The sequence below is a fragment of the Melozone crissalis genome, unplaced genomic scaffold (assembly GCF_028551555.1).
Source record: "Melozone crissalis strain CALT ecotype California unplaced genomic scaffold, PUWL_Pcris_2 ptg000026l_1, whole genome shotgun sequence".
In the NCBI taxonomy this organism is placed as follows: domain Eukaryota; kingdom Metazoa; phylum Chordata; class Aves; order Passeriformes; family Passerellidae; genus Melozone; species Melozone crissalis.
The window spans coordinates 5,907,808-5,934,026 of record NW_026535804.1 but is presented as its reverse complement, the minus strand read 5'-3'; the positions used below and the strand labels follow the sequence as shown (position 1 = coordinate 5,934,026).

Genomic DNA, 26,219 nt, shown 5'->3' with positions numbered 1-26,219 from the left:
CACATAAATATTTTGCAGTTCACATAAACATGGAGCGATTCTGTTTGTAGAACGTTTGCAGTTAATGAATTAATTATGTTACACTCTCCTCTGAGCAGCAAGCCATGAACTGAACTAAGCAATCAGCAGGAGGCTTTGCTGCCTGTGTTTCCTGTTGTGTTTCAAATAAACACAAACACAGAAAAAGCCAAAGTGCACTTCTGCTGCCCAGTGTGCTCAGATTTGGGCACCAAATTCAGCATGGAAAGGAAAATCTTGGAGGGAGTGTTGCTACTTTAATTCCCAAAGCACGTGGGTGCCTGTTGCCACTGGGGTATGGATGAAACCTCCCTCCTTTTATGATTTTTTCCCCTTTGTGAAATAGTGATTAAAAATTAGAAACTCTTGTCATAATATTTGATTCTCATGTTCATAGGGCTCAAAGAATTTCCTTACTGATGCTCACACCTCACTCCTGGCATCGCCTTTCTTTCCCACAAGAAAGATCCTCTAAAGATCACAAGATCCTCAAAATAAATTAATCCACAAAGAGTAATTTACTTATTATCATTCCTTTCTATTCCTTGCTAGCCTTCTGATGAAATCCTTTCTTCTATTCTTTTAGTATAGTTTTAGTATATCCGTATCTGTCCATTGGAGGGTGCACCCCTTGTGCTGCCTTTAGCATGCCTGAAAAAAAACCAAAAAAAAAGGTTTTGGATGTTTTGTGGCTGGAACTGCAGTTGATGTCAATGAATTAACTCTGTTTTGGGACTTCCAGGATATCTGTGAAAGGGAGATGCCAGAATTGGCCAGGGATGGTTGTGACAGTCAGAGCTGGTGTGGTAAATCCTGTCCTGTCTGCCCCTGTGCCAGGGGATGTTCCACTCCACCACTGAGGCAGGTCATTTCACCGATTTTTGTCATATATTTGCACTTATTGTGCTCTATTTTCATCTTCCTAGACAGCTTTGAACTAATAACAGCACTACTTGACATGTAATTAAAGCTAATAACAGCTGAAATTATGCACGCTTGAGTGGTCTGGTCTTTGAAACACAAATTGTGATATTTACACTTCCTCTTTTGGCAAAAATGTGCTTTCCTCACAGACAGATGGCTTCACAGGTGATAAATGTTTGGGAAAAGTGGATTTAGCAGCGAGCCTTCAGTATGCAGAGAAAACTCTGAATTTTTGATAGATGAATTCCCTGATCTTTGAGTACTTTGGTGGGGTGTTTATTCCTGGGAAGCCAGAATGAAATTTGGATTTATCTGCTGCTTTGGATTTATCTGCTGCTCAGCCTTTACTCAGAGATGAGGGATTTATTTATTTATTTTCTGCAATGTTTGTAGTGAATTTTCATTTTTACTACACTGAAAAAACTGGGAGTCAGCAAAAAATCACCTGCTTTTCCTGTGCCTTGCCATTTGCAGCCCATTTTCAGATACTCCTCTATATTCTGGCAGCAGAGTTCATTCTCTGCTCTTGCTTTTGATTCCACCACACTTCTGACATGCCTGGATCAGCATCCTCAGCTGAAAATCAGCTCTAAGCAGGACTTGCAGATAAGATACTGATTTTGGAGGTGCAAAAATGGTCAGAATGATTTAGAACTGACACAGTTTTCCAGGATATGGCAGCTTGTGCAGTAAATAGATGGCAAAGATGCCCCTGCAGAGCTGGCCTGATCCAGGGCTGCACAGAACAATAATAAAATATCATTTTAAAGCAAAGCTGCAAAGCACAAGACAAGGTCTGATATTTTTCTTTCAATGAATTCTTCACTGTTGCACTGGAGATACAGCTGGAGTTTGACCTGGAGAAGGAGCAGTGGCTGTGTGGAGGTCTCAGGATTTAATTGCGCATTTTGAGAAAGGAAAATGCCCAGAGCAGCCAGTCTGAGATCATTTCAGTGGAGACATCCTGGTTGGCAGCCACAGCAGATGCCCTTGGGGCAGCACTGGCAGCAGGAATGGTTTTTTCCTAGGCAGCTCTGCCAAGGGCTGGATTTGTTCTCCAAGCTCTGCTCAGTTTTCCTTTTAATGTCCTGGAGCAAACACTGAATGGAGAAATTTCTGAGCACACACCCCAGACAAATGAAAGGAATCACCTGATGTGGGAAATGAGTTTGTAGAGAATTTTTAAAGCTTGATAGAAGGTTCATGTGGTATATTTGTATGTAAATTTTGAGATAAGGGGTGTTGATTTAGAAATGTTGTAGAGTAGGATAGACATTGTAGAGAGACAAGTGGAATTATAAATCAGTTTTAAAAGATGGTCTTGTAAATAAGACTAGATACTTTGGAGAAATAGAACTATGAAAGATTTATTGTAGTAAGACTTATGAGGAGTAATTTAGGTGATTGGTTTTAAAGTATTTATAACATGGTGTGGTTAAAACTGATAGGTTGAGAAACACTTACAATGTATTGTAATTAGGAAATAGTTGGCTTTTGATTGTGATGGCATGACTTATAATATCTCTATTGTCTTACTCTTGACATAAAACCTAAAATGGAATAAAAGTTTTTAAAACACCGCTCAGTTGCCCATCTCAAAATCAGAAAAGGGTCTAATCCAACAACCTGACAATCTGGAGATTGTCACACATTGTCACACAGCCCTCACCCCCTGATCCTGTGGGGTAATTGTGGCAATGTTCCTCTGGGGACTCACCAAATGTGGAATTTTTCTTCACTCAGAGTCACCAAATTTGGTGGTGGTGTTCACAGGGGTCCCAGGATGAGGGAAGAGATGAGAATCTTGATTCCATGTTTCAGAAAGCTGATTTATTATTTTATGATATATATTAGATTAAAAGAAAATGATCTATTAAAACTATACTAAAAGAATAGAAGGAAGGATTTCATCAGAAGGCTTGAAAAAAAAATAGAAAGGAGTGATAATAAAATCTTGTGTCTGACCAGAGAGTCTGAGCCAGCTGACTGTGATTGGCCATTAATTAGAAACAAGCACATGAGACCAATCACAGATGCACCTGTTGCATTCCACAGCAGCAGATAATCAATGTTTACATTTTGTTTCTGAGGCCTCTCAGCTTCTCAGGACTAAAAATCCTAAGGAAAGGATTTTTCATAAAACATGTTTGGAACAGGTAATCACTGAGAAATGAAAGGAGTCACCTGATATGGGAAATGAGTTTGTAGAGAATTTTTAAAGCTTGATAGAAGGTTTATGTAGTGTATTTGTTGCTGACCAAGAGCCACAGTGCTCCAGAAATCCCACCTCTCACCCAGCCAGCCTTGAGCTGCAAGTGAACCAAAATGTGCACAATACTGCCCAGACCCTGTCTGGGAGCTTGTGCTGAGGTTTTTGTGGAGGCTGAGGAGCTCTGGGCTGGCTGTGTCACAGCAGGGCAGGGTGGCCTTGCACTCTCTGGGCTGCAGGGACAAGGAGGGGGCTCAAACTGAGCCCAGCCCAGGCTCCAGCAGCAGCTGAGGATGGAGCTTTGTGCCCTTGTGGGCATTGGGCAGGGGTGGCAGCTTGGTGGGCACCACCCTGTCCAGGCAGGGTTTGCACAGCTGCTCTCTGCTCTCCTGCTTGGACTCTTACAAAAGTCCTGTGGTCTGAACAAAATGGAAAAAGGCTTTTTAAAATTAAGTGTAAGCAAACTGATGGGTAAAGCTTCATCCTGAAGTGAGGAATTGTGCTGTTTTGCCTCCTAAAGGCTGGAACCAGACAACTCAGAATTTAGGAAAAGAAGAAATAAAAGAATTTCCAGAAGGATTCTTAAATTTCTGGGTGGATTTGTAAATCATTTGGGTAAACATAGATGTCATCCTTTGCTGGCAAAGAGCAAAGCTGAGAGCACTGCCTGGCCCCAGCTGTGTTTGCTGCCTGCTTCAGCCACCAGAGTGGGTACCTGGCCTTTCCTAGCTCTAGGAGCACTGATCTGGCCCTTTTGGAAAACTCTGGACTATTTACAACTACACTTTCTATAAGTTTTGAGATATTGTTAATGCTTCCTGGCTTAAATGGGCAAAAAATTTGGTGTTTTGGCTTCTGCTATTTGGAGTTCAGCTGGTGATTGCAGTCTGTGGGGCTTCAAACACCTCAGAGATGGGGGGACTTAAGGATTTGGGATCATGACAGAACTCCTGGCCTTACCCCACAGGGAAAAATGAACAAAGAGAGCCAGGTATGAGCTATGCAAGCCCACAGCTGTCACAGACATATTTTATGAAAAATCCTTTTGTTAGTATCTTTTCTCCTGAGAAGCTGAGAAGCCTCAGCAGCAAAGTTTTGCTGCTTTGGAATGTGATTTAGAGAATTGTTTACCCAGCATGTGAAATTGTTTTATTTGGTGACCAGTGACAGCCAGCTGTCTCTAGGCTGTGAGCAGTCACAAGATTTTATTATCATTCCTTTCAAGCCTTCTGATGAAATCCTTTCTTCTATTCTTTTAGTATACTTTTAGTATGTAATTTTTTTAAACAGAATTTATATAATAAAATAATAAATCAGCCTTCTGAAACATGGAGTCAAGATTCTCATCTTCTCCCTCATCCTGAGACCCCTGCAAACACCACCACACACAGCCACAGGTACAGACACTCCTCTTTCACACCAGTTTCAGATTTAATTTATGCAAAGGGCTGCTCTTGGGTCTTTGACTGATGATGGGTTTGTACGAGGAGGAATAAGCAGGGCACAATAATTTTGCAGCTATCACTAAGCACACAATTAATCTGTGTCTTGGAGGAGGCAGCTCCTTCTTTGGCTCTCTCTGCTGCCCCTGCTCCCTGTTAATATTCAGCAGGCTCTGGGGGCTGAGCTGCTCTTTGCTTTCAGGCAGAGAGCAGCTCCCTGGTGTTGTCTGAGTGTGGCTGGTGCTTTGCAGAGTTAGTTTGGGATGCAGGGCCGGGACTCAGCTGCTTGGGAAGTGCTCAGAGCCTTGCTGGTAGCTGCAGGCTTGGATTGCTGTTCCCTCATTGCTGCCTGAGCTGGGTGCTGAAGGAGGTGAGTGCTTGAAGGAGCAAAAACCAACTCCAGCCTGGGGTGGGAAGGGAAATGAATGAAACATCTCATCCTTCAGAGATGACCCAGCATGGACAGGAGCATGACCCACAGCCACTCCCTGACCTGGGGGTGCCTTTCCTCTTGGCTTTGTTGTGCTGATTTGACAAACACATCCCCAGCCCCTGCTGAGACAGCACAAGCTCCAAAGGAGAAGGGCTGAGGCTGTGTGTCCTTCCAGGGAAGCAGGGAACCCCAGCTCCTTTCCCTGGTCTCTGGCATGGTCTTGTGCCTTCAACACGCTGCTCAGGGTGCTCCCTGCACTGCCAGAGCCATGAAGGGCGTTTTGCAAAGCTTTTCTGTGAGATGGATTGCTTGGGGAGGGTTTGGAGCAGAGAATCAGAGCAGAGCTGCTGAGGGTGAAGGGGTCAGACTGAATAATGGAAGCAGATCTGCTCCAATATATTTCAGTAGCTTCTGCACTGTCTGCATGGGTGGGTGAGGCCTGGATGAGGTGAGATTTGCAAACCCCCTGTCACTTTGACTGTCTGATTTTAGGCAAGATGGACAGTGCTTTCTAAAGGCTCAGGCTGCAGCAGCTTTCCATCACAAACATGGGAACTGCTCATCCTGAGCTTATCTGGCTCTTCCTGGGCAAGGAGAAGCTAAAACTGCCATTTGAAAGGAAAAAAAAAAGGAGGCTAAACTTTACATTCTGACTCATGTTAAATCCCTGACTATACAAGTGGAAAACGGGTTCAGGAAATTAAATTTGATATTAGGAAAAATTCTTCCATGTAGGGGAGGTCAGGCATTGGAACAGGCTGCCCAAGGAGGTGTGGAATCACCATCCTTGCATCCTTGAAAGTGTCCAAAATGTGTGCAGTGCATGTGGCACTGGGGGACATGTGGTGAACGAGGTGGTGCTGGTAATGGTGATGGTTAATGTGGTGGTGGTGGTAAATGGTAATGGTTAATGTGGTGGTGGTTAATGGTAATGATTAATATGGTGGTTAATGGTAATGGTTAATGTGGTGGTGGTGGTTAATGGGAATGGTTAATGGTAATGGTTAATGTGGTGGTGATGGTTAATGGGAATGGTTAATGTGGTGGTGGTGGTTAATGGCAATGGTTAATGGTAATGGTAAATGTGGTGGTGGTGGTTAATGGGAATGGTTAATGGTAAAGGTTAATGTGGTGGTTAATGGTAATGGTTAATATGGTGGTGGTGGTTAATGGGAATGGTTAATGTGATGGTGGTTAATGGGAATGGGTAATATGGTGGTGGGTAATGATTAATGTGGTGGTGGTGGTCAATGGTAATGGTAATGGCTGGACTCAGTCCTGAAGGTCTCCTCCAATCTTTGTGATTCCATAACAAACCTCATCACCCCGTCCATGGGCTCCCACTCCCTCACAGAGGGTTGAAGGTGCTTCACTCCCTCTAATGGGCCCTCACTAATGTGTCTCCAAGCTGAGATGGTGTGAAAGCCAACAAGTGCTGCCAGCTCAGGAAATGGCCAAATCTGTGGTATTCCTGCCCCTCAAGAGACACAGCCTCAAGCTGCACCAAGGGAAATACAGGCTGGATATCAGGAAAAAGTGTTTTACAGAAAGAGTGATAAAGTTCTGGAATGGCTGCCCGGGGAGGTGGTGGAGTCCCCATCCCTGGGTGTGTTTAACAAAGCCTGGATGTGGCACTGGGTGCCAGGGTTTGGGTGAGGGGTTGGGGCTGGGTTGGACTTAATGATCTTGAAGGTCTCTTCTAAACCTAGTAATTCTGTGAATTCTGTGAATTCTCTGGGATCAGGAAGGGGCTGATCCTTATGTGGGAGCTGCTGGCACACTGCACAGCAAGCAGGTAAAGCACCCTGACCCCAGGAGCACTGCTGATGGGGTGTGTGGAGAGGACTGGGAATGAATCAAAGCCCCTTCCAGTTCCAGCAGAAGTTCAGCAGTACAACTGCATTCACCAGAGCCCTCTCTCATGTGTGAACCTTCCCCCATTCATAACAAACTTCAAGCCCATGCATGGAAGAGACAATGACTTGTCCAAGTGTATTCCCCAGGAAGGCTGCGTGCAGATCTTACCCTGTGACCATTTCAACACCTTGAAGGGGAATAGATGTTAAAATTCTGAATTCAGGCTCAGTCTAAGCAACCAGAGCTCACTGCCAGAGGGATTTCACACTGCAGTTCTGAGTTTGCTGCTCAGAATTCATTTGGTTCTAATTCTGTAGCTTGGCTGTGTTGGCATTGCATCCTCACATCCCTGCTAATGAGGAAGCAGGGCTGCTGCAAGCAGAGGACTCCTGTAGGGATGTTGGCAGCATCCCAGAGAAGGTATTTTTGACTCACTGGGGAAGTTCCAGACATCACAGATTATATGTTTATTCTAATGATGCCTCATCATTGGGGAAAGCCAGGACAGGCACTATAATATTGGTGTAAGCAGGGCTATGTTTTTGTAGCAGAAAGGCAAAATCACTTCCAGTGAAGGGAACAAGTTGTCTCCCTAACCAAGAACCACCACTTTTACAGCTGGGAGTATTAAGCACTTCAGAGAACATTGCCTGTGGAAAACCACATCTCCTCAACCCCCTCCTCTCCCTCTGTCCTTTCCTCCTGGACTTGGGGGTGGAGGTCTGGTGCTTCAGGCTGGATGCTGCAGTTGTTTGCCAGCAGATGCCCTGAGGACAGGGCCTCATCAGAGGTGCCCAATTCCTCCTTGGAGAAGGGCAGAGGGTGGAAATGCTTGCCCAGGGCAGATGATGCTGCTCCTCATGGCTGTTTGGACATGCTGAGTGTTCCCTGCCTGTGGCACTGCCATGGGAAGCCTGTGCTGCTGACAAGGACCATGGTGTAACTCCACACACCTGTGTGACTGGAGAACCCAGCCCAGTGCACAGACAAGAGTGCAGAATAAGTGTGAGCATCACCCAAACCAGGACCAGCAACCCTGGATATGCCTCATCCACTTTGTCCACTCCTACCCCAAATGCAAAACTGCATGGAATTTCAAAACATCAGCTGCTTTTTCTTTATTTAATTGTCTTCAGTCCTCATACAACTACAAATTGAGCACTACTGCTAAAGGAAAAAAGAGCACACTACAGCCATTCACGGGGTAACATAATTTTAAACGTTGTGAGACAGCTGATACTATTAAAAATCATGGCCCTGTTATGGGCTTTCATTATTGATGGCTACTTGAGGAGACATCCACTATAAAATATAAAGATAAAAAGTGAAAGGCTATTTAGATAGATGTTCAGCTTAGTGCTGCTAGCATCAAATCAGTGGCACTGGAGAAATGAGAGCAGACACACGGCACAGCCTCTGGACTAAATGTGTGCACTGCGAAGGCTTGGCCTGCACAACGTGCACTTTAAATCAGAGCAACATTGAAGTCAGTATTGATTGTTCTTGGAGATAAATTTTACCTTCAGGCACTGCTGTTTCCCAGAGGAGCGTGAGCAAGGACGTAAGTCTCTGTGCAGTGCTGGCTGCTGGTGGACAGGGATCTCCCTGAAATCCTCTGGAAGCGATTCCTCCTCTGGAAGTACCCACTGCTGCTGCTGAGGGACCTCTGCCTGTTCTTCAGGTACTCCCTGTAGTTTTTGGTGAGCAGGGTGTAGAGGAAGGGGTTGATGCAGCTGTTGCTGTAGGTCAGGCAGGTTGTCAGGTAATTAATGTTCTTCATCACCTTGGGAGATAAAGGGAAGGATTCATAATACTGGAAGAGGAGCTGCCATATCCAGAAAGGCAAAAAGCAAGCCCAGAAGACCAGCACTATGGTGAAGATTAAGTAGAGCACCTTCTGGTTGGGCAGCCTCTTGGTCTGCTTGAAGGAAGCAGTCTGGGACACCCAGTAAATCTTGGCCAGGCGGATGTAAAGGTAGCCAATGACCACCCCAGGGCCCACGATGCTGGTGCCAAAAAGGATGCTGAGATACACTTTGTAGGACAGCTTGCTCCAGGTGGGCAGGCAGATGCTTTTGTTGTCCCTTTGCACCAGCTGGATCATGATGAGCATGGGCAGGGTGAGCAGCAGTGACACCAGCCAGATCACCACAGCGATGGCCTTGCGGTAGCTCTTGGACCTCTTCACCGTGTCCAGGGGCTTCAGCACGGCCAGGTAGCGCTCCGTGCTCATCACTGTGAGGGTGAAGATGCTTGCATGCATGGTGAGGAAGTCCAGGCTGAACAGGATGCGGCAGCCAACGTCCCCAAAGTGCCACTTCTGGATGAAGTAGGTGCCGACGATGAAGGGGATGGTGAGGAGGTAGAGCAGGTCGGCCAGCGCCAGGTTGATGATGTAGATGTACATGGAGGCGGAGGAGCGCAGGTAGTGGCACATCACCAGCAGGGTGTAGACGTTGCCTGTCACCCCAACCACGCACATGAGGGACAGGATGGCCCCGATGGTGCAGATGGCCACCATGTCCTCCGTGGAGCCGGCCACCCAGACGCCGTCCCCGGTGCCGTTGGCTGAGACATTGGGCCTGATTCTGAACACGCCATCCTCACCTGTGTCTGTCACCATGGAGGGGGTTGTGAAGTGGGTCTCCAGCTCGTCACTTAGGGACATTCTCCTGGGTTTAAATGCCAGAGGCTTTGCTCATGTCACAGGGGTCTGAGGGGGCTCTCTCTGCTCTGACAAATGCAGCTGCGCGGAGCTGTGGAACCATTTTCCAGCAGTGTCTCATCCAAGGACCATCTGCATTCTCCACTAGAGGAAAGACAGCAAAAACAACGTGTTAGAAATCTGCCAGAGCAACACAAAAGTTCATTTAAAAGTTACCTGTCTCTGAGCATGTATCTGCACTGCCTGAATGTACCAAAGGCCTTTGGCACTGAAGCCACTCTTGTAGGGCTTGTGCTCACCTCACCCAGCTGTGAGATGTGTGCATGGAAAAGAAACAAAAAAACGGTTGTGTGGATCACTGGAACCACTTACTGCAGTCCTTAGTTCAGGGTTGAAGGAAAAAAACATCCTTCCTAAATTTATAACAATGATTTAGAACCATCAGCATGATTGTTTAAACCTCTTTGCCACATTCTTAACTTTGAAGGAGCAGAAGGCCCTGAAAAGGGGAAAACAAACTTTAGATTTATCATTTGCAGCCAAATTGTCTGTTCTGTGTCAGTGATGCATTCAGAGTCCTGTCCAGCATTCCTGCAGTGTTTTCACAGAGCAGTTTCCCTTGAATGAGAAACTCCTCCTCTGTCCTGCAGTTTCAAACAGCATTCGAGTGCTGGAGGAAAAAGCACTTCATAAAGCAAAGTGCAGTTTCCCTGTGGGATTTCTGTGTCTGTAAACACAGGGTTTTTCACTCTCTCTGTCCATGTGAGGTGTCCACGTGTCTGTAAAACAGATCTGTTTGAGCCAGAGCCTGGTGTGAACCTGCCTGAGCAGCCTTGAGCAGTGAGGTGTGAGACACCATGTGAGGCAACTCTGTACGTGGGAGCCTCTGCTGAGCTCAGACTCAGCGCTGCACAAATCAGGATTGTGTTGCTCTGAATTCATTCTGGGTGTAGGCAAAAAGAGAGCAAACCTTCCTCAGAGAAATGTTGAAGAAGTGGCTAAAATGCCCAGATTTTAAGGCATTCAAAAAGCCTGTGCCATCCTAAAGGTCCCTGCATACAGAAGTGCGTTTGCATTACGTGTTTTAGAGCACTCAGACTGTCTCTTTTTCTTAGGAAAACACTGAGGAGAGAGAGTGCTGGGCTGCCTTGTCCTCGTAGGGCTCAGCAGGCTGACTTCTCTCTGTCTTGTTCCACTGGGCAGTCTGGATTTGTTTAATCCTGGGAATTTGCAGCGTTTCCCAGTGAGTTGGGTGTCCCTTTCCCTCCTCACCAGCTCTGAGTCCTTCATCTCTTTCCTCCCACAGTCTCCTTGGCAGGAGGATCACAGTGCCAGGCTTGCCCCTGCTGTCCTTTTGTCACCCTGTCAGTGGCCTCTGTGACCATTGAGGATGGACAATTTTCATCCTCTTCGTGACTTCCCTCACCTTCTCCCCATTACCACCTGCAGAGATGTCACAAAAAAACTCTGGATAAGAGAGGACAATCCAGTGCAGAGGGAGATTTTCCCTCACTTAGAAGTTGGAATAAAAATACAAAAAACCAGAAAAACACACAGAGCCCATCTTCCACCCCAGTCCCTCAAGTACAGGTGAGAGATGAGCGTGGTTCTGCAGTGCTCCTTCAGGACCCTGCTGTTCTGGGCTGGTCCCCACAGCTTCACCAGCATCAAGATCCATTTCTTGGACCCTGCAACCCCAAATCCTGCTCCTGCTGTGCTGTGCAGTGCCCTCCTGCTGTAGGGCAGGTGCAGCCAGTCTGTCCCACTGCCCCTTTGTCCCTTTTATCGGTGCTGGTGTCCAAGCTGGCAGTGACAGTGACTCCCATGAAGGAGACACAGCTGCTCCCGGAGCTGTGGCTGCTCCTCAGCCTCACAACCAGCAGGAGGGCACAGAAATGAGCAGCTCTGCACGGGATGCTCCAGCTGAGCCCGGAGCTGGTCCCACACACAGCTCTGGGCTCGGTGTGCTGGTGAGAGCTCATTTTCAGGAGCATATTTCCAAGGCTCAGGGGCTGCCTCCTTGCAGCTGCCTCGTTTGGTGTCCCAGGGACTTGTGGCAGATTTGTGCCATGCTGGTGCCTGTCTGTGCAGTTCCCTGGAGTGACAGCTCCTGCTGGAGAGAGCCGAGCCCACTGCATCTCCCTGCTCTGCTCCTCTTCTGCTGAACCTGCCTCCTGCTCCATTCATAAAATCCCTACAGCACCAATTCCACTCAGACACTTCGCCCATCTCCAGACAGAGCTCGAAGAGAAAAATTAAGCCAAATAAGGAGCCTTTTTATAATTTTAAAGTTGCCATCACTGCTGCTCTGGTACACAAACACACACATGCACACACAACACAGGGCTTGTTATTCCAAGCAGCCATTCAAGCATCTTACAGTGCAGGCGATTTCCCCTCTACGATATCATCCCACAGGAGTATACCATGCATATGTACAGCTGTAAACAGAAACAAATTTCTCCTGCTCAAACCTTGCTTTTAAATCCGGTGGATGAAGTTTCCTATAAGAAAATAATAATAATAATAATAATAATAATAATAATAATAATAATAATAATAATAAAAAAATCTGTTTAGTAGTATCAAAGCTGAAACTTAAAGAAAGAAAAAGAGGAAAAAAACCAGAAAGAAGAGAATCCTTCTTCACGGGCAGAGGGTGAGAGATCCCAGAGCTCTGTCGCATCTGGAGCGGCAGGGGCAGGAAGGGAGCGTGCTGCCAGCCAAGTATGTTTGAAATCTGGGCGCTCTTAATACTCCCATTCCCCTCCCTCCACTCGTGCCGGCTATTTTTGCTCCCCGGTGACGTGAGGCATAGCGTGGCTTTGCTGCAGCCTGTTTAAAGCAGCAGGGTTTGATAAGCATGGCTTGCTGTGCCTCCCCTGCTCTGGGCAGCACAGGGGTTCGGGTTGTTCCATCCCGGGAGCGGTGGAAGGCAAAGCACCCTCTGTACAGCACACGGAGAGGGAGAATTCCTGAATTAATTCCTGAATTAATTGCTGAAGCTGCTCGAGCAAAACCAGCACGGCTGGGGAAGGAGAGAGGGCCAGGGAGGGTTAAAATCCTGCGGGAGGGTGACATTCCTGAGGGAGGGTGGGTGGGCTGCCCAGGGGAGCAGCAGAGCTCCTTGATTTGCCGATCGATTCCAAAGTGAAGCTGAAGTTTATTTGGGTTGGATGGCGTGTGAAGAGATGAATCTGTGCCGTGGGGTTACACAGCACAGCATCTGAGACATTTCAGGCTAGCAGTAACAAAATATTACAGAAGTTGTTCAGGGGTTGGGTGGTTCCCTTTCCCCAGTGATACTTGTGAGAAATGATACTTTCAAACATTTTAAAAAGGTTTAATAAAGCCTTATCAAAAATTACAACAGCAGACTGAATAGAGAAGATAAACACAGCGCTGGGAGCAGAGGATTTTCCCCACCATGTGCCCATCCACACAACGGATGTTTTGCCTTTTAACCCTGTGTCCAGCTCTGGCCCCTCAGTTTGGGAAGGTCACTGGGACACTGGAGCACATCTAGATGAGGGCAACAAGGATGGTGAGGGGCTGGGAACACAAACCCTGTGAGGAACACCTGAGGGAGCTGGGGGTGCTCAGCCTGGAGAAAAGGAGACTCAGGGGTGCCCTCATCACTCTCACAGCTCCTGAAAGGTGCCTGTGCTCAGCTGGGGCTGGGCTCTGTCTGCAGCAGCACTGACACAACCGGAGCACACAGCCTCGAGCTGCACCAAGGGAAATACAGGCTGGATAGCAGGGAAAAGTTTTTCACAGAAAGCGTGATAAAGTTCTGGAATGTGCCCGGGGAGGTGGTGGAGTCCCCATCCCTGGGTGTGTTTAACAAAGCCTGGATGTGGCACTGGGTGCCAGGGTTTAGTTGAGGGGTTGGGGCTGGATTTGACTTGGTGATCTTTGAGGTCTCTTCCAACCCAGTGATTCTGTGAATTCTGTGACTCCAGGGAGCAGGAACAGTCTCTGGGTGACCACATTGTCACATTGAGCACATTGAGCACACTCTGTCAATGAAGCCATTGACAAAGTGCTTTATTTGCTCCCACTGGGAGTGAGAAGGTCATTGATGTGGCAGTGTCCTCCTCCCAGGCAGAGCAGGGACACCCTGCTGCTGTCCTTGAACCCCTTTCCTACAGCCTGCATGTGGCCCAAAGGGCTGGAAGTGCAGGGATGCTGATGGGGACATGGGTGCCTCTGCTCAGCACCTCCAGCACGTGGCAAGTGTGTCCAGGTGTCTGTCCAGGCACTTACACTGGAACTGCCACACTCCTGTCACTCCTCTGTCCCCAAAGGGACACTCATGTTGGTGTGAACCCATTCCAGTCTAAGGAAAGAGTAGTGGGATGCAGGAAGGATCTGGGTTATCCATCAGTTTTCCAGGCCTGTGGATCCCAACTTGATACTTCCTTTTGTGGCACTTAAACCTTTCAGAAAACATGAAACCTGTGATTTCATTTATCAGGAAATCTCTGTGCCCATGGGGCTGCCACAGGGGGAAGCTGGGCTCCCATATGTCTGTGTCCTGCTGCAGTCATTAGAGAAGTGGCTGGGAGCAGCGTGGGCAGTGTCAGCTTCACAGCCCTGGCTCAAAAGGGCTGTTGGTGGTCATAGTTTTGTGTGATAATTCATTTGTGGGGAATTTTGGAAGGAATTTGAGACAGAACCTCTGAATTGTTTTTGATGATGGGGTTTATTTTTCTTATCTTCTACACAGGGAGGAAGGGTGAGTTCAGCTCGCATCTTTATTGCATGGTTCAGAAGGTCACAAGACCTCTAGTTATGAGAACTTTTAAGGAGTTATTGACCAATAAAACACTGCTAACAAGGATATTTATGTTTTTGACCCAATCCTTAAATATTTCATCTTATGGACTCATGCTACAATGTAAGCTTTCTTAGCCAATCATGTTATGACACACAAACCTTCAGTACTGCATTCTAAACTCCTTGTTTACTTCTGTAACTGCTTTTATTTTTTCTATATCCTAACTCTAAAACTCTGAACTTTCATTTACTTAGCTTTATCTGTCTCTGCTTTAAACTACAAATTCACATTCTCACTTCCAGCACCTGAGTTTGGAAGGTTTTCCAAGATCTCAGACCAAATCCTGTGTTTAATTCTAAGCTTTGGTTTACAGGCCCAAAGTTCTGAGAGGTCATTGCATTTTGGTTCCAACAGTTTTGCTGTTTCTCTTCCCCTTATTGGCTCACCTTTAAAGCAGGGATCACTGTCCTTGCTTGACAAGCAAATTGTGTTCTGTCTGCCATTTGTATGGCAGCTGTCTTCTGTTCAGTGGGCAGCTTTCCTCATTTCTTCCACAACCAATCCTCTCTCAGGGCAGACATCTGCTGATAACAGCTATTGAATGTCACTGCATGGCTGATAAGAACTACAGCATCCCATTGGGAGATGGGAGCCCAGAGGGAGGAGCCAAGCATTCCTACCTGGATAGAATCTGGAGATTCTGGAACACCAGCACAGCTTCTCCACTGGATTCCCCAGAGGAACAGCAGCTGCCTCTTCTTCCCCTGGATCTTCAGAGGAAGAATACATCCTTCTCTACAGGATCCCTGCTCCAGCAGAACCACCCCTGACACTGCAGGAGGGCTGAGCCACAATTCCAATGGGACTGCTGCCAACACCCTGACCCCCAGGGTGTCAGATTGGGTTCTGACTCTGTCAGTGTTGGCTTGGTTTACTGCATTGTTTATTTTATCCTTTTATTTTCTTCCCTAATAAAGAACTGTTATTCCTGCTCCCATATTTTTGCCAGAGAGCTCCTTAATTTAGAATTTATAACAATGTGGAGGGAGGGGGTTTACATTTTCCATTTCAGGGGAGGCTCCTGCTTTCCTTAGCAGACTCCTTTCTTTCCAAACCAAGACAATCACTCTGCTCACTGTCTCAGTGCTCTGAGTTTCAGGGGTTTTACCATTTGTGTGACGCTGTCAGAGCTACAGACAGGGGTGGCAGCCCCTGTGATCTTGTGTAACAGGAGTAGGACCTGCACAGGCAATCCTGGGTGAAAAGAGGAGTTCTCCAAAATATGAAACAGTTCTGTTTAGTCATTCAGACAGAATCCACTGCTACAGGGCTGGGGTTCTGCACAGGAGCCTTCTGAAGTTACTGCACAGGCAATAACCATAATTATTCTATGAAATACTGGGCAAAAGAGACTCTCTCTCCCCTTTGATGTGAGGATTTCTGCAAGTGCTATGTTAATTTAATTGTGTTACTGAATTCTCTTTGTTGCAAAGCATTTGAGATCAACAACAACAAAAATCACAGCAGAATTCTCCTGGATATCCATCAAATCATCATCAGGAAAGCCATGGGGAGTACAGACACCCTGAGACACACCTTCCATGGGCCAGAAGCTGTTGCTACCCTAGAGACAAAAGCCTCTTTGCCGTTATTTTCTGTCCCAAATATCCTGTGCGGCACCTCTGTGCTCTGCTCTGCCTGTGCTGACCACACCATTCCTTTGCAGTTGGGTTCCATGTCCTCAGCCTCTCCTCCTCTGTTCAGCTGAACAGCTGCCCTGTGCCCTCCTGGGACACCATTCTGTACTCCTTAGTCCTCATAGTTGGGATTAGAAAATTTGGGAAAGTGCTCTGGGGCCAGAAGTCTGCTAGGAAAAAGCCAGGCTCCATAATTTCCAGCTGCTGCTGATCCCAGGTGTTTTCTCAGCATGGAGGGCAGCACACAGCCCCAGCCTGGCAGCAAAGATTTCTGCTGGAGCTCTCCAAAACCCTCTCACAGGAGACAGGAGATGAAGTGTGAAAAGTTCTCTGGCAGTGCATAAAGAGCAGCAAATGTCACCACACTGAGTTCGTGCCACTGCTGTGGACTCGCTGGTGGCATTTGCCATCCTGCACACAGGGGATGGAGCTGGGGATGGTGACAGCTGGTGCTGCTGTGGGTCACCTCTCTGGAGCAGCAGATGCTGATTCAAATACTCCTTAAAAAGCTGATTTTCTACAAGAAATCCCACATAATTTCTGCCTTTGCTTGCTCTGATGGGTAACTTCCATTCCCAGTGGTGGTGGCTCAGTGCTGCCTTCACTCCCCAGAGGAGACAGTAAAGGAGACAATAAAGTCCTTTTTTTTCCCCCCTTGTGGCAGCATCACCAAACTGATCCAGAGTCCTCCTGTTGCTGTGTGAGCCCCTCTGGATCTGCAGCCCCTCTCTGCTCTACACTGAGCTCCCCTGATTCTTGCAGGGCATCCAGGGGCAGTTTGGGGGTCACGGAGCAGGGGCAGGGCTGTGCCCCCTCCCAAAGCCATCCCAGCTGCCTGGGCTGCACAGAGTGGATGCCCCGGGCCATGGGCAGCCCCAGCTGACCCAGCTGCCCGTGCCCTGGCCAGGGTTTGTCCCCATGGCTCAGGGTGTGGTGTGGGGCCATCTCAGTCACACAGCTTGGGTCAGGCTGGAAGGGAGCACCGTGGCTCATCTGGTGCCACCTCTCTGCTCCAGCAGGGCCACCCCAGAGCTCAGGGCACAGGGTTGTGTTCAGATTCTGGAATTTCTCCAGTGAGGGAGACCTCACACCCTCTCTGGGCAACCCAGTACCAAACTGCCAATGTTCACCTTTGCTTTCTTAGCTGTCCAGCAAGGCTGGCTCAGCAATTGTCAATTTACACATCTTTTATTTTTCTATATCAAAACTTGCTTTCATCTCTATTTCATTCTCAGATTCCACATTGAAAAAATCTTTCTGCCAAGCTGTGAGACTTTATTGTCAAACTTTCATCCTTCCCAACACCTCGGCTATGTCTTCTCAAGGTTGAGTTGATGGAGGTGTCCCTGCCATGGTGGTGGCACTGGGTACCAGTCTGTGCTCAGAGAGAGCTGCACTGTCACCCATTGCCTGGGTGATTTGAGTGAGATAAACTCTTTCCTTGTGGGAAATGGATTTGTAGAAAATTACTTAAAGTTTCATAGAAGGTTCACATAGTATGTATTTGTATGCAAACTTTGAGATAAGAAATGTTGGCTTAGAAATGTTATGGAATAGGACAGACATTGTTGAGAGAGAAATGGAACTAGAAATAAGTTCCTTTCCTTGGAACTAGATGGAACTAGAAATAAGCATCCTTTCAAAGGATGGTTTTGTAAATAAAACAAAATACTTTGGAGAACTAGAACTATGAAAGATATCTTGCAGTAGGACTTATGAGGAGTAATCTTAGATGACTAGTTTTAAGGTATTTATAGTATAGTGTGGTAAAAGCTAATAAAAAATACTTATAATGAATTGTAATTAGGAAATAGTTGGCTTCTAATTGTGATAATATGAATTATAACATCTGTATTGTCTCACCCTTAACATGACACTGAAAACAGAATAAAAGTTTTTAAAACACCTCTCAGTTACCCCATCTCTGAGTCAGAAAAGGGCCTAATCCAACATTTCCTCTCCTCAGAATCCAGCAGCTGGGTCTCTGTCCTGAGGGATTTGCTCATGAACCTCCTGTGCCCCGTGCACTGCTGTGAGCTCCCTGCCCAGGCAGGTGGGAACAGCTCTGTGCAGGGGCCTTGATAAAGAAAAGACTTGCAGCTAAAAGCACTGCCAAAAACGACAGGTGCTAGTTAAAAGACTCAAAACTATGTGCCAGTTTTTAAATCAAGCATTTTTGCCCAAAATGTTGCTTCCTGGGATGAGGAACTGGGAGAAGCTGCCTCCTCTGTGCTCTCTGCAGGGACATCTGTGCCACCAGCACAAGGTCTGGGGACAGCAGAGGAGCCTGCAGGGCACAGGGGAGGTGGCTCTGCAGTGTTGGCTCCTCTGTTGGAAGTTTTTATGTAGGAACAGGCTGGAGGGTGTTGGCTGAGCAGTGGATGTGGCACTCCACCTGTGCCACGCTCTCCTGTGGTTCCTTCTTTCATTTCCCTTCTCTCAGGGTGCTGCCCTCCCCTGCCCACCGTCCCTCCCCAGCATTATTTGCTCCTGCATTTTGAAAACCCTCCTTCCCAGGGAAGTGGCTGCTGGCATTTTGTGTCAGAGGGACATTCCTCTGGAAATGGCTCTAATGTAGAATAAATGCCTTAATTCCCTGCTCCAGAGCAGTGGGGACACTGAGCAGGTGCCTGGTTCCACAGCTGGAAAGCGTGCTTGATTGTCTCAAAATGCTTTTCTTTGCCTTGCTTTGGACCAGAGGAACAATTTACCTGATGGAGGCTCTTTTGTTTCCAGGTGCTGCCCCACTCAGTGGGAAGCCCAGAGCAGATCAGGGGGCTGAGGGCTGACCCCAGCCCTGGTGTGAGGAGGGGGTGCAGCCAAGCCCATCTGCAGCCCAGACAATGCCCCTGTGCCCCTGTTAGATTGACTGCTCTGCTGCAACTCAGTTTATTTGGAGTTTGCATCACTGCAAGAGAAGCCATGACCTGCCCCAGCTGTGCTGCTCCCACCCCACTGTGACAGTGCTCACAGGGGTCTGAGGATGAGAGAAAAGATGAGGATCTGGCTCCATGTTTCAGAAGGCTTGATTTATTATTTTATGATATATATTATATTAAAACTATACTAAAAGAATAGAAGAAAAGATTTCATCAGAAGGCTAGCTAAGAATAGAACAGGAAAGAATGATAACAAAGGTTTGTGGCTCAGACTCTCTGTCTGAGCCAGCTGGACTGTGATTGGCCATTAATTAGAAACAACCACATGAGACCAATCACAGATGCACCTGCTGCATTCCACAGCAGCAGATAACCATTGTTTACATTTAATTTCTGAGGCCTCTCAGCTTCTCAGGAGAAAAGATCCTAGCAAAAGGATTTTTCATAAACTATGTCCGTGGCAGTCAAACACCTGTATGATTGAATAAACATCCCAAGACATAAAAAAAGCCCCACTCAGTGCAGAAATCAGCAGTGGTTTGAAATTCTCTTGTGTGTCTCCAGACCCTGAGCACATCAGCTCTCCTTTCCCTTCAGGGTGCTGGGGGATGCAGTTCTTGCCCCCATCATTGAGCTGTTGTCCCTGGCAGTGGCTGCTCCAGCTGTCCTGCCTTTCTGCTGTTTAATCCCCTTGTTTTGCACCCTGTCTCGTGCTGCAGCACCCCAGGGCTGAGCAGATGAAGAGATGGAGGTGAAATGAAGTGCATCCTTTCACAGGCTTACACACCCTGGTTGTGCCCACAGCCACCCTGACTCCACCATGTGTAAACAAGGAGGGGATGTTGCCTCTGAAGGGTGTGCTCAGAGCTGCAGGGAGGTTTCCAAAGCACCTTCTGGCCTCAGAGCACTTCAGGCTGCTCTGGTCCCCTCCTGAGCCCCTGGCAGAGGGAGCCTGGCCCATCCTTGCAACCCAAATCTCCACAGCTCCTTGCTAACCCACAGCCTGGCTATTCCCATCTTGCCAGCACTGTTTTTGGCAGGGCTGAAAAGCCAGCACTGTCTTGAGCAGGGATTTTGGGATCAGATGGTTCTCCAGGCTGGGGCACTGAGGGTGAGGACAGCCAGGCTCAGGGGCTGGGTCTGGCAGGGAACCTTGAAGCTCTTCCCACTTTGCAATTTTGCTGTGTTCAACCCAAATGGGAGAGGCTGGGCACCTGCTGCAGGGGAGGGAGGTTCTTGAGAGCCTCTAAACACCTCCAGTGTTAAGTGCAAGCAAAACATTGGAGGATTTTGGTGGCTTGGAGCTCCTTTTGCCAGCCTGCATTAGCAGAGTGTGACTCAGTTCACTAATGACTGCAATTAGATGTCCCACAGCTCTTTGCAAAGAGGCTCTGGGTGACCTTGGCTGAGTTCCTGTCCCCTTGGGCCATTATCCAAGGGATGCTCCAGGACTCTGTGCCAGTGCAACATCTGGCTGTGCCTCCTCCCCTCAGCAAACAGAAATCCCTCAGTTGTGCACAGAAAGGAGTGGGAGCTGACAGAACTTCACTGGGGCAGAAGGGAAGGGCAGATTTTTGCCTTTACTACCTGTGCCACCTCTGCCCAGCAGCCTGAAGCATCTTCTCTTCAAACCTTCCTTGCCAGACCTTCCCACGAGCTGCTCCTGGCATGGCTGTGTCACTGACATATTTTATGAAAATCTTTTCAGTGGGATTTTTCTCCTGAGAAGCCTCAGAAAAGAAATGTAAGCAATAATTATCTGATGGCTGTGGAATGTGGTCTGGAGGTGGTTTACCAACAGGTGCATCTTTGATTGGTTCCATGTGGATTGTTTTTACTTGGTGACCAATCATGGTCCAGCTGTGTTGAGGCTCTGAGTCTGTCACAGGTTTTTAATTATTCATTCTTTTCTGGCCTTCTGATGTCTCCTTTCTCTTTCTTTAGTGTAGTATTAATATATCATGATAATAAATATATTATGAGATATGGTATGATATGATGTAATATAATATGATGTAATATAATATGATGTAATAATATAATATGATCTAATAATATAATATAATATAATATAATATAATATAATATAATACAATATATCAGTTTTCTGAAACATGGAGTCAAGACTTTCATCTCTTCCCTTGTCCTGGGGACCCTCAAGCACCTCCACAGCTGTGCCTTGGCAGCCCCACTGCCATGGCCAGGGCACAGTGCAGGGACTCACTTGGCTGTTTGATGCCAACGTGAGCACATATTACATGGCAAGGGCTTGGCATGGGCAGTGTGAGCACAGAGCAGCATTTGCTGCTGGCACTGCAGCCCTAGCTGGGAGACTCAGATGTTATCAGGATCAAGAAGCAAACAGGTTTAATGTTTCTGTTGGACTTTACTCTCCAAAATCTCTCTGCAGCATCAGCAAACTTTGTCATTTTCCCCTTCAATCCTTTTTCCCCTGCTCACTTAGGAAGCTGCTGGATGGTTGGACACCACAGCTTTGTCTCCTCTGAAAATTGGCCCCCCACACTTTGTTTTTAAACTTTTAATCAATTATATATTTTTCTGAAAACCTCTGCTCTGGGCTCATGGAAGATTAGCTAATGAAGGACCTTGAGGGCTTTCAGATAATCCAAACAAACTGCTGGAATTATTTCTATATTTCTACACCTTGAGAGAGCTCCAATCTATTCCTAAGGCAGAGCTTCTCTTTCAAGACCCAGAGCTGCCTTTTCCCCACTCTGCTCACTCAAGTTCCTGTGTATTCTCTTTACTCCACTCTCCTTACTCCTCCATAGTCCCTCTACTCATCACTGAATCCTCCTTTGGCAAACTGGCCTCACATTCTCACCTCTTTTTAGTTCTTCACTATGCAGAACTTGAGGCAAGAAGCAACACTCCAGAGTTAAAGCTGAAGCTGTTTCATCCCTGGGCTCCTTCACAGCTTTTGGGTGAATACAGTTCTGGCATGCTTGAAATAAGCTCATACAGCAGGGGAGATCATAGTCAGGTGTATTTATTTTATTTCATTGATTTTCTGGCTTTCAACTCACTGGATAAAAAGAAATCTAGCACATACAGTGCTTTCACTGAGTTAGGAATACTTGGACTGAAAATGTTGCTTTTAAAAAACCATTTGAAGATACCAAGTGTGGACTGTTGACCCCAGGTCCTTTCAGAAGTGATAAAGAAGCTGTTAAATGCACCAGAGAGCATTCTTTGACATCTGCAGCCCTTAATACACAACTCCTGGTGTTTCCTGGAGGGATTTAGAAAGAAAAGGAACAATGAACAGGATGAAAAATAATAACAAAAATCATCTTTCTATGGTACAGAACAAATTCTTTTGTGCAAGGGCTGGTTGTGCCCAGGCTCTCACTCCAGGCTGCCTTCACAGCTCCCTCTGATCAGAGATCTTGTTGTGAGTCTGGGTGTTTCAGTGTTTTTACACACTCCTAGAGGCATTTTCTGTCCATTTTGCACACATGACACTGGAAAATATGTCCCCACAGGGTGTGTTGATGCAAATTGGTGTGTTTAAGCTGAGGGAGCTTGGGGAGCTGTTTGTGAAGTTATGCAGTGAGGAGTGGCAGGGGAAGCAGAAAATCTGGTGGGTTCTTTGGCTTGCTGCAGTTCAGTGACCTGCTCAAGTGTCCACTGGCTTCCCTGAAAGTTACTCAAGTTGCTCAAATGCATCTTTAAAAGTCACTAAAGCCCACCTAGACCTTGGTGAAACCTTGAAATGTTCTGCTCACACAGCTGAGGATAATTTGGACGGGCAGGTTTGGTGCATGGGGACCCTGGTTTGGGGTCACCCAGACCCACCTTGAGGGGAGGAGAGGAAACCCTTGTCTGCACCAGCTGGGCCAGTCAGTGTCTGCCCTGGGCTGCTCCTGCAGGGGGGTGACAGGGAGGGAAATTCTGTGCTGTTTCTTCCAGAAGTTTCTGTGGGATGCCCCTCTGCCCTTGGCGTGGCTCCGGGGCGTGAGGAGCAGCAGCACGGAGCTCTGAGCTGTGCCTGCCTGTGCCAGGCTCCATTCCCCGAGGCAGGGCAGGGACAGCAGCTCTGTGTGGTGCCAATTAGCCCTGCTAATCCCTACAACTGCTTCATTCGGGTGCTGATGTGATTATGCTGCTTCTGGTCCCCAGGCTGGCATTACAGCACTGAGCAGGGAGGGGTCTGGGGGCTTTGTGCACAGAAATGAGAGGGGAACTGCAGGAGGGGAAAGATGGAAAGGAAAAGACCCCTTGGAGATGCCCCTGGGGGTGAGCAGTGGTTGGGTTTGATGCTCTTTTTGTGGAGGGATGAAGCAGCATTGAACAGACGTGTCCCCGCACTGCCCTGGTGTGGGAAGTGGATTTGTGGAGAATTCTCAAAGCCTGACTGAAGGTTCACACAGTGTGCATCTGTATGCAAAATTTGAGATAAGAAATGGTGACTTAGAAATACCATGGAATAGGACAGACATTGCTGAGAGAAAAATGGAGCTAGAAACAAGTTTGAAAGGATGGCCTTGCAAAACAGACCAGATATATAAATGGTGTGTATATATATAATATAGATTATATAGATATATATGGAGAAATAGAACTATGAAAGATGCATTGTAGTAAGACCCATAAGGGGTAATTTTAGATGATTGCCTTTAAGACATTTACAGCATGGTGTGGCAAAAGCTGATAGGTCAAGAAATGCTTATAATGTATTTTAATTAAGAAATATGATATAGATATATATGGAGAAATAGAACTATGAAAGATGCATTTTAGTAGGATCCACAAAGAGTAATTTCAGGTTATTTGCTTTAAGGTATTTATAGTATGGTGTGGCAAAAGCTGATAGGTTAAGAAACACTTATAGTGTATTGCAATTAGGAAATAGGATATTGATGTATACATGGATATAAATGGAGAAAGAGAACTATAAAAGATGCATTGTATTAGGACCCACAAAGAGTAATTTTAGGTGATTGGTTTTAAGGTATTTATAGTATGGTGTGGCAAAAACTGATGGGCCAAGAAACAGTTATAATGTATTGTAATTAGAAAATAGTTTGCTTCTGATTGTGATGGCGTGAATTATAATACCTGTATTGTCTCGCCCTTCTCATGAGACTGAAAATGGAACAGAAGTTTTTAAAACTCCTCTCATTTGCCCTTTCTCTGTGTCAGAAAACGGCTTAATCTGACACCCTGGAGCTGCTCAGAACACGGTGCTGTGCTGCTGGGATGGGCAGGCTTCCCATGGAGGGAAAAGCAGACAGGCTGGACAATGTGATACCTTGGCAATAACATCTTGTGCACTGTAAATGAGGAGCTGGCCTGTCCCTTCCTCCCACAGCTCAGTGTTGCTCCACGCTGATGTTATCAGCCCAGCTGTGGGGAGCATAATTTGCCCAAATCCTGCTGCCACCTCCTGTGGCCACGCTGACATCCCACACCCCATCCTCCCATTGCTCAGGGTAATGAAGCCAGGGCTCAGCTCTGTGTGCACTGAATAACAGAACCACCACAGGCTAATTCTTCCCAGCCAGCTCTCTTGCATTATTTATAGAAGAGGAGTAGCACACTGTCCATGAGGGAGACATATGGACACTTGGCTGCCAGTCTGCCATCCTTCTGCCTGGCAGCAGCCTCTACTCAGGTATCTCTATTTTCCATCTCCTCTTTCCAGTAAAGTGAGCTAAAAAAAAAAAAAAAGGCCAAAAATGATGATAAAAATGTAGCTAATAAGACTTTGAGTTCAGAAAGACAAGCCCTTGTCCCACTGGGCTTAGCAACTCACAGCTCCCTGTGCTGTCCTTGTTCCCTCAGCCTGAAATCCTTCCTGAGGCTGCACTGAAATCCCTGCAGCAGAGCAGTCCTCACATCTCCACTTGTCTCCTTGCTGCAATTCCTGCCTCCAGATGATGCAAAGATGACACAAGAGCCCTGCTGAAATGCTGCTCTCCAGCAGCCCTGAGATTTCACGGCTCAGAGCTCTCCTGTGGAGTTAATCAGTAATTCATACACCTCCTCCCAAATCCCAGCCTCCTCCAAAGCCTCTTAAAATCGCAGATGAATAATGTTTGAGAAAAGAAACTTGTGTAATTAAAAAATGTGCTTCCACTGATATTTTCCATGGTAAATATTCATTGGGACAAGAATTTTAAAAAGATTTTTTTCCTATTGCTTCACCTTAAGCCTAAGGGTGTTAGTATTTAGCAAAATACTGTGATTCTGTTGAAAAGAAATATTTAATTTCAAACTTTCTCAACCAGGGCTCCCTAATGTCTCATTTTCCAGCTCACAAGAGACCTCAGCATTCCAGCTTTCCATTCTTGTTTGGAATTGAAAGTAATTTCAAATGTCTAAACTCCTGGTTTAAATTCCTTTTTGGAGGCTAAGTGATGATTTTTCTTATCAAAGTTTTCTATTCTCTTTTCTGCTTGGTTTTTACTGATGAATGTGTGCAAACATTACCCTAATCTAAAGAAAATCAGCATCTACAAGCAAATTAATTCTCTTCCTTTTACCCTGTGCAGCTTTAATTTCACCCAGCTCCAGCTTCTGCCTGGTGCTTCCCAGTGGGAATTGTGAGGCTCGTGGTTTTCTCAGCATTGGCTCTGACCAGGGAAACAATTCCATAAAAACAAATAGGTTTATTTAATAGCCTTAATCATATTTTTACGTGTGGAGAGACAAATAGAAATGATGTCAAACACAGATTTCCTCTTCCTTCTGCACCTGGAGCCTGGCTGATCAATTTTGGAGTCTTTGCTGGCTTTTTTTGCCAGGGTTGGGATTAAATGCTGAAGATGGAATTTCTTGTTTGGACTCAGATGTTTGTTAGTTCTTATCTATGTTACAGTCTCACAAACCATGAGTTCTACAGCACTTCACTCCAACAAACTAAAAGTGGAACCCCATCTCTCTCTACAAGGCCTTTTTAAAGATAAACTGTCCAATTAAGAAATGACACCTCAATTATTTTTACTTTTAACCCAATACCCAACCACCTGTGGCCTGCAATGGGGACTTTTTTATCCAATTACATAAAACCACCCAAACCCATGGAGGAGAAGGAGAGGAAGAAGGAGAAGAAGGTGAAGGACCAGCCTCCACCCTAAAACCTCCATCTTGCTTTATATATATTACTATATTCTAAACCCTTAAACTCTGAGTTTCCCACCCTGTGAAATCACACACTTCTATTCAAACTCAATTCCAGTTCTGTAATTCCATTTTGGAAGCTTCTCCACAGCCTCAGGTCAATGCAGTGTTCTCTTGGGGGTCAGTGCCTGTCAGCACAGAAAGTCTGAAATTCTCAGTGACCAGGGTT

The 26,219-nt window shown here is 46.5% G+C and overlaps 1 protein-coding gene across 1 annotated transcript; it reads right to left on the bottom strand.

The window, feature by feature from the left end:
• Positions 1–584: 584 nt before the first annotated feature.
• UTS2R (urotensin 2 receptor) lies at positions 585–12,062 on the bottom strand. Its single transcript, XM_054278855.1, has 3 exons — positions 12,023–12,062; positions 8,404–9,692; positions 585–669 (listed from the first exon to the last, which is right to left on the bottom strand). Exon 2 carries the CDS (start codon positions 9,549–9,551, stop codon positions 8,406–8,408), a length of 1,146 nt encoding a protein of 381 aa, XP_054134830.1. The 5' UTR covers positions 9,552–9,692; positions 12,023–12,062; the 3' UTR covers positions 585–669; positions 8,404–8,405.
• Positions 12,063–26,219: the final 14,157 nt, after the last annotated feature.

Bases quoted from the DNA above. Each gene is read 5' to 3' on its own strand.
- UTS2R (XM_054278855.1), bottom strand. From the start codon at position 9,551: ATGTCCCTAAGTGACGAGCTGGAGACCCACTTCACAACCCCCTCCATG.